The sequence below is a fragment of the Aotus nancymaae genome, unplaced genomic scaffold, assembly GCF_030222135.1.
Source record: "Aotus nancymaae isolate 86718 unplaced genomic scaffold, 86718_ANA_hifiasm-v0.15.2.pri h1tg000011l, whole genome shotgun sequence".
NCBI classification, from domain to species: Eukaryota; Metazoa; Chordata; class Mammalia; order Primates; family Aotidae; genus Aotus; species Aotus nancymaae.
This window is the reverse complement of record NW_026988422.1, coordinates 29,302,035-29,310,277: the sequence shown is the minus strand read 5'-3', so window position 1 is coordinate 29,310,277 and position 8,243 is coordinate 29,302,035. Positions and strand designations below refer to the sequence as shown.

At 47.1% G+C, this 8,243-nt stretch overlaps 1 protein-coding gene across 1 annotated transcript; it reads right to left on the bottom strand.

Moving 5' to 3' along the window:
* Nucleotides 1-4,401: 4,401 nt before the first annotated feature.
* Nucleotides 4,402-8,000, bottom strand: LOC105727929 (granzyme B). Its single transcript, XM_012468131.2, has 5 exons — nt 7,834-8,000; nt 6,660-6,807; nt 6,063-6,198; nt 5,597-5,857; nt 4,402-4,974 (listed from the first exon to the last, which is right to left on the bottom strand). The coding sequence occupies exons 1-5, from the start codon at nt 7,988-7,990 to the stop codon at nt 4,762-4,764; spliced, it is 915 nt and encodes a 304-aa protein (XP_012323554.1). The 5' UTR covers nt 7,991-8,000; the 3' UTR covers nt 4,402-4,761.
* Nucleotides 8,001-8,243: the final 243 nt, after the last annotated feature.

Sequence of the window (8,243 nt, the reverse complement as noted above, 5' to 3'; positions counted from 1 at the left end):
TTTCTCAGGAAGGCTGCCCAGGTCAGAGCTGTTGGTGTTGACTCCTTCCAGAAGCAAATGCTGGAGGAGGATGAAGGAGGGGTAGGTACAGTAACCTCAGAGACCTCCTAGACTTGTCCCCTTCTGGTTTCTATGGGTGTCATTATAGAAGGTGGTTTATTAAAATTCTCTGGCTTGGTTTAGATGGACATGGCACTGTCACCACATTTACACCCCTGCTGCTGAGTAACAATGTGAAAGCAAGAATAAAGAACAAGGAGGTGGGGCTATTGAAGTTGTGGCTGTAGCTACAACTGTAGCAGGAAGGCTGGAACCCCAGAAGCTCCTCAGTGACGGAAGAACCAAGAATGTCTCTTTTTCTTAGGTGTTGGCTCTTTTTCTACTCAGATAAACTCATGAATAATTATTTAGCAAACCAGATCCCGGGATATGAGAGACATGGCTCTTGCCCTTGAAGAATTGATGGTTAGCAAGAGTAGACTGAAAATCTGTGGTTAGAGCACAAGATAGTATGGATCATGGTGGGGAAATCTGCTTGTTGGTATGATATGGAGGCTGGACTTGCCTTAGCAGTATGCAGAGTTGCACACACCCAACAAATACTCTAAATGGCAACCCATTCTTACCATTATCTCCATTCATATTTTTAGAATGTTTAGAATCCCCTCTTTAAATGTAAATATTCTGTGACAAACAGAACTTCTCTTATTCCACAGTTCTGCACAAAAGTTCTTGGACTTGATATTTATTGGACCAAAATGAGTCATCATTGAGTCCATTGAAATGTAGTGGCCTGATTGCTTTATGCTTTGGTTATTTAGCCCTCCTGAAGCTGAGGTGGGGACTGTCCTACCCCATCCATGGTGCCTATGAATGAGGAGGGGATTTCCCTTGAGAAACACTAGTCGTTGTTGCCAGATGATGGGAAAAGGGATGCTGATCATCCTGATAATGACTGTCCACTAAGTATCTCTTGGTGTTCAGAGAGCCACGTCTCTGATGCCCATTGGCTCACAGCCATAGGCTGTCCATAAACAAAAATGTATATATATAAATATTTATATATAGTTAAATAGATAACATGTAAATGATAAAACTAAATTTACCAAGAATTCTACCACAAGAGATCATCATTAATGTTTAAGCGTGTTTCCTTCTACTATTGTTCTAGATATTCATAAAGTGCTAATCCTGCTGTTACTTTAACAGAATTGAGATAGAACTTTAGGTGGATAATCTTTTTGTGGTGGATTTCCCAGTTGTTCTTTGAGCTTCTTGTGTTTGGATGTCTAGATCTCCAGCAAGGCCAGGGGAATTCTCCTCAATTATTTCCTCAAATAAGTTTTTCGAGCTTTTAGATTTCTCTTCTTCCTCAGGAACATCAATTATCCTTAGGTTTGGCTGTTTAACATAATCCCAAATTTCTTGGAGCCTTTGTTCATTTTTTAAAAATTATTTTTTCTTTGTCTTTGTCTCATTGGGTTAATTTGAAAGCATTGTCTTTGAGCTCTGAAGTTTTTTCTTCTGTTTGTTCTAGTCTATTGTTGAAACTTTCCAGTGCCTTTTGTATTTCTCTAAGCATGTCATTCATTTCCAGAAGTTGTGATTATTTTTTCTTTATGATATCTATTTTTCTGGAGAATTTTTCATTCATATCATGTATATATACATATATAAATTTCTTTAAGTTGTTTTTCACCTTTCTCTGGTATCTCCTTGAGTAGATAATCCTCTGAATTCTTTATCTGGCAATTCAGAGATTTCTTCTTGGTTTGGATCCATTGCTGCGGAGCTAGTGTGATCTTTTGGGGATGATATAGAACTCTGTTTTGTCATATTACCAGAATTACCTTTCTAATTCCTTATCATTTGGGCGTATTATTTCAGTGGAAAGGTCTGGAACTCAAGACCTGCTGTTCGGGTTCTGTTATCCCTTGATGTGGTACTCTCCCCCTTCCCCTAGGAGTGGGGCTTTCTGACAGCTGAACTGCATTGACTGTTATTGCTCTTCTGGGTCTATCCTCCCAGTGGGGCTACCAGGTTCCAGCTTGTGCTGGGGAATGTCTGCAGAGTCCTGTGATGTGATCTGTCTTCAGATCTCCCAGCCACGGATATAGCACTTGCTCTGCTGAAGGTGGCAGGGGAGTGAAGTAGACTCTGTGGGAGTCCTTGGTTGTAGATATGTTTAGTGTGTTGGGCATGACTTTGAGGATTACATGATCCTAGAGAAAAATTTTACTCCATGCCATAAGAGTGTAGTGCTGTGTATATTTGAGACAGGGAGGCATTAACCTCAAGCTAGTGTTTATGTTCAACTCCCAGGCAGTACCCTGTAGTAACAGCAAGATTTTGAAGGGGTGGCTGCTGCGAGTGTTTGGCAGGGTGAGCTTAACACAGGGCAACCCTCATTCAACAAAATATACTCTATTGGTGGCCTCCAAGCCCAGAACTTCCTAACATTCACAAGTCCAGGTAGTTTTTGAAACTATGGATGTAGCAGTAACTGAGTGGCCTAAATATTAGAGGCATTTATTCATTTTTCCAGCCCATGTGAGCCTTCCTGATTCTAGTTTCATTCTGGACAGGCAGAATCAGATACTTTTTTTTTTTTTTTTATACACATGCTTTTTTATTAGTATAGATACCTTCACAGACAATACTGTAATTTTTAGAGGAATTCCACATTATTACATCAACTGTGTGAATTTCTAACAGAGGCAAAACTGAGCACCATAGTTTACAAGTAGAAAGACCATGCTTGAGGACAACAGATGTTCACTAAGGATGCACGATTGATTTGAGAAGTTTTTAAGCCTAGTCCTCGCCCTCCTCCTCCTCAAACTCCCCGTGTTCATCGGCCGTGGCGTCCTGGTACTGCTGGTACTCAGACACCAGGTCGTTCATGTTGCTCTCAGCAGATACTTTTTGGACAAATGAAAAGAAGCCTGCACTAGTTGTCTTCTTCCTGTTCTGCTGCTCTTCCCCCTAGGTGAAGAGGATGCTCCATTGAACAGTTTGACAACTTCATGTCTAGGAACTAAATGATTAAAGTCACTCTCAAATCCCATATACTGCTGTTCTGGAGTCACACATGACAATATTCATACAAACTGTATGAATATCTAGCCCCTTCCTCATATCTTCCTACCTAGGTACCCAGAGACCCATGTGGTTCCATAAGGTCCTTGCCACTAAGATGCCAGCCCACCTCATGCCCTGGCAAAGAGGGGCCTCAGAAAAACCAGAAATAAAAATAAGATACAAATACTTTATTTCCATGGATTTCCATATACAGCTAGATCTTGTGAACTAATCTGAAAGATGGAAAGGGAGTGAAACAATTTGTATGAAAATTCTCAACATTGTCAGTTTCACTTGGGTTCAGATGATAGTCTGCTATTGTGTTCATGTACTATCCTCTATGCTTGGTATGTAGTAAGTGCTTAATGAGTATTTGTTGATTGATAGAAAATATTGTACTTTCCAATCCTGCTGCAGGAAGGAGCGCTTTTCAATTCAAAGGGCTGATGTAGCCCAGGTGGCCAGCAGGGAATCTTAGCCTAGATGCCAGCAGTGACCAAGAGGAACAGGTTTAAAGGGGCTCAGGCTGCTGACTGCCTAGGTGGGCAGTGAACCTTGAGTGTATGGGAGGACACCGGGCTGGATGGGAGAGGTTGAGCTGGCTCTACCTAGGAAAGAGATGGAGTCAAGGGTTGGAGAGAGACCCTGCCAGCCTTGTCCTCCATGGGTCCTACCTGGTGCCAGTGCAGGCCTGGTTTTTTTGAGGTCTCTCTCTGCCAGGACATGAGGTGGGCTGGCATTTTAGTGGCAAGGCCCTATGGAACCACATGGGTCTCTGGGTATCTTAGGTGGGGAGATATGAGGAAGGGACAGATCAGATCAGCGTGGTCTGGAGAGGACAAGAGTTGGTAGATTCTGAGAATGTTCAATAGGGATGAAGAGAAGGGCAGCCAAGAGGCTGGAGGATGAGCTGAGCCCTGAGCTCAGAGGAGGGCAGAGAAAGGAACTAAGCCCAGGGGAGAATGAGAAGCCCCAGTGGGATGTGAGGAGCTAGGTCCCATGGTATTATCCCTTTTTTCTCTGTTGTGTAACACTGGAGAAGTAGAAAAGAAGTTTACTCTGAGCCCCACAACCAAAGTGGTCCATGTTGTCTCCTGATGGTGATCAGCTTCAGCCCTGGCAGAAGGGCAGGTCCTGGCAAAACTGGTATGGGTAAGAAAGAGCTGGGCATCAGCTTTGTGTGGGTGTTTGGGGAGGTGGCAAGAGGTGAGGGGAGAGGAGAAAGCAGAAAGCAGCAAAATTGTGTCATTGGCCTGCATAACACAGACCTGATGCTTGTAAATGAGGGTCAATGAATAAACAAGAAACCAGCCTTTCCACTCAGCTTAGAGGTTTTTATTCAGTTGCTGGCACCTCTCCCTGTGTAAATCTGGACTCGACTCCAGAGAAGGTGGTTCATCACAAAGGGGGCTTAGTTTGCTTCCTGTAGTTAGTGGCGTTTCATGGTTTTCTTTTCTTTTCTTTTCTTTTTTTTTTTTTTGAGATGGAGTTTTGCTCTGTCACCCAGGCTGGAGTACAGTGGCATGATCTTGGCTCACTGCAACCTCTGCCTCCTGGGTTCAAGTGGTTCTTCTGCCTCAGCCTCCTGAATAGCTGGGATTACAGGCATACGCCACCATGCCTGGTAAATTTTTGTATTTTTAACTGAGGCGGGGTTTCACCATCTTAGCCAGGCTGGTCTCAAACTCTTGACCTTGTGATCCACCCGCCTCGGCCTCCCAAAGTGCTGGGATTACAGGTGTAAGCCATCGTGCCCAGCCTCATGATTTTCTTTATCCAGTGTACAAAGCTTGAGACTTTGGTGAAGGCTCGTGGAGACGTGCCATTACCTGGTCCATAAGAGACAATGCCCTGGGCCACCTTGTTACACACAAGGGGGCCTCCGGAGTCCCCCTGTGAATAGAGAGTGGAAGGATTGAGCTGATGCTTCTCTTGGTCCTGCCCTCTCTGCCATCTCAAGCCCTCTCTTAGTGAAGGCCAACTTGCACAGCCTGTACATGGGAGACCAGAGGGCAGGGCAGGCCCCTGGTGGTCTCCAGGTGCCAAATTCTGGCCCTGGACATTGTTATTGCTTCACCTCATCCCAGGGGCCAGCTTCTGTCATCTCCCCTAGATCCCAGGTATGTGGGACCATTGGCTGAAGCAGGCAGGGAGGGCTGATACCCAGCATGGAGTACCAGCCCATTAACCATATTGGGTACCAGTTTCTGAAGACACACCTGGTTGTAATTACTGCACTCCCAGTGAGCATGGTTTCCTAATATCTGTGACCTGGGGTGGGTGGGGTGTTGCAAATTCATCCTTCCAAAGGAGCACCAACCACCATAAGCCTCCTAGTAAGTTTGCAGAGGCCCTAATTTCTCCCCAGCTCTGTCTGTTCCCCTTTTCTTTTTCCAGAGAGAAATATCACTGTCTAGTGGGTGAAGGAGTCCCTCACTGCTTGGTTCTCCAGGTCTCAGATCTTCCCCAAACATCTTTCTCCCCAGAGCCAATCCAGGCAGATGCATAGTCTTACCTTAAAGGAAGCCTTTTTAATTTCTGGGTCCCCCACGCACAACTCAACTGTACCGTCGTAATAATTGCGTAAGTGGGATTCACACTTTTGATCTTCCTGCACTGTCAGATTTACCTCCCGTAGTGTGTGTGAGTATGTTCCCATGGGGGTTGTCCGTCCCCAGCCGGCCACACTGCACACCTGCCCTGGCTTCACCTGGGCTTTGCTGCTGGGTAGCCTGAGGGGCTGTACAGCTGTGGTCCGCTTGGCCTTTCTCTCCAGCTGTTGGGGAAGAGGCAAGAAAGTCCAGGTCAGCCAATGAACTTCTGGGCCCCGACACAGTGATGGGACTGTGCCGTCTTCCCTCTCCTCTGAGGCACAGGAATTGACCGAGAGGCCAGGATGGAAAGGAGGGGAAGGCTGGCGTCACAGTGGGAGTGGAACCAACTGTACTAAGAAGAGCAAGAGTGGCAGGAGTGTGCCTCACCTGCAGTAGCATGATGTCGCTGGAGAAGTTCTCAGGATTATAGTCTGGGTGGCAGAAGGTTCTTCTCACAGGGATGCTCTGCTGGGTCCTCTCCTGTTTCTTGATATTGTGGGCCCCCAAGGTGACATTTATGGAGCTGCACAGAGAGCAGAGTGAGGATGGGGGTGGAGTCATAGGGGATACAGCTCAGGAGCAGTAAGAGCAGGTGACAGCTGGGGCAGGGCAGGGCTGCAGCTGAGGAGAAATTGAAGGGACAGTTGGTCCCCAGGAATTGGAATTCTGGTAATTGCACCAGGTTTCTCAGGGGTTGGTTCCCCCTAGAAACACAGGTGAAATTACTTTAGATTACATTCTTATGCCTAAGTATGCCCCCAGGTCTAAATATGGCAGGCTTGGTCACTCTGCTCTTTCTTACTTCAGCAGTGCCTCTGGAACTGACCTTCCCCTCTCCTCACAAGCTTACCTGCCCTTTTCTCACCCTCTAAGGAGCTCTCCTGGTACATGTGCTCCCAGGAGCCCAGGGAGCTCCTTGAGAAGAAGGCAGGGGTCTCTGTGGAGTGTTTCCAGGAGGGCATGGGGCTGTTTTCTGCTCCTCACCTTCCCCAACAGTGAGCAGCTGTCAGCACGAAGTCCTCTCGTACCAGGAAGCCACCGCACCTCTTCAGAGACTTCTGATCCCAGATCGCAAGATAGGCCATGTAGGGGTGGGAGTGGGGCTTGGCCTCATGTCCCCCGATGATCTCCCCTGAAGGAAAAGTCTGTCTGCTTGTGTACACCCATGGAGTCTGCTGGGTAGGTACCTGCTTGATGGTTCCAGAACTCCTGGGCAGTTGGGAGTCTGGGATAGCCTGGAGTTGGGAGGGGTCTGGAGGAAGGGGCTTCAATTTCCTGCTCTGAAAAAGGGAAGAATAGCAGGCTTTGGTCTGAAATCTTTCTTCCATATGTAGTTGAATGTGAGCATACCTGTCTTAGGGACAGTGAAATCCCAGAGGCTTCTGATCATTCCTCTCCTGACTTTGCTTTGTTTCAAGTGAGTTTCCAAGACCCTTATGAGTCTTGTGGTGTCTAGGATAGTGCTGCTTTCTAACAGCCAGGGTGTAAGTGGAGGGATCTAGATACTGTCACATCCTGTTTCCTAGAACCTGACATGTGCTGGGCGCCCAATAAATGTTCCTGGCTGCATGATGGACGGGCTCCAGTTAGCCTCTGGATGAGGGCTGGTAGAGCAGTGCTGGTGGAATTCTAGAAAGCAGGGAAGTTGGGGCCTGCCACAGTGCCTCATCTTCAGGAAGAGGGGAGCCACTAAAGACCAGGGAAGAAAAGCAGAGTTGGAGAATGGGACTGAGCAAATGCATTAACAGTGCTCTGAGGACAGTGACTGCACCAATTCTGTGGGCAGCTGAGCTCTGGGTTTCTCTCCTAAGTAGACAGTGAGAGAAGCACCTATCTTATCTCAGAAACAGAAGCCAGGCCCACTCTAGAATAATTTAATATTTCATCCTCTGCCATTTACTTCTAGGAAAGTACCACCCTCCAGATGACAAAGGTGGGCTCTGGGGAGGGGATAGCACCCACTGCCTCTTCTCGAGAACAGCCTTTTGCTCTGCCATTCCTGCTGATAGTTTATCCAGCATCATGCTTGGGGGGTCTTGGTAGGATGGGAGCTGGAGTTCAGAATATTCCTGGTAGATAGATGGATCAGGAATGTGAAGAAAGGGCAGGGGACCTGTGGGATGGGGTTGGGCCCCCGAGGGTGGAGACGGTCACTCACCTGCATCTGCCCTGGGCAGCAGGAGGAAGGCCAGCAGGAGCAGGATTGGTTGCATCTTCTCAGGAAGTCTGCCCTGGTTGGAGCTGCTGTTGTTTGCTCCTTGCTCTCTTTTAGCTCTTGGGAGAGGAAGGAGGTGGAGTGGGCTCAGTGACTTCATGTTCCCCTTTGGTTTTGTGGTGACTGATCACAGAAGGTTTTCTATGAATGCTGCCCACCCCCACTCTCTGCCTGATGACGTCCTCTGGGTGCTTGTGTGAGAATCATGCAGTGACCACATCAGCACCCACAGCTGATGACTCAGAGTGGATCACCTATTCAGCCCAGAGCAGTAACCCAAAGATATGAGGTGGACTGTAGGATGTGGTATCAGCCAGTAGAGATACTAGAGCACCAGAAACCTGAGTTTCCAG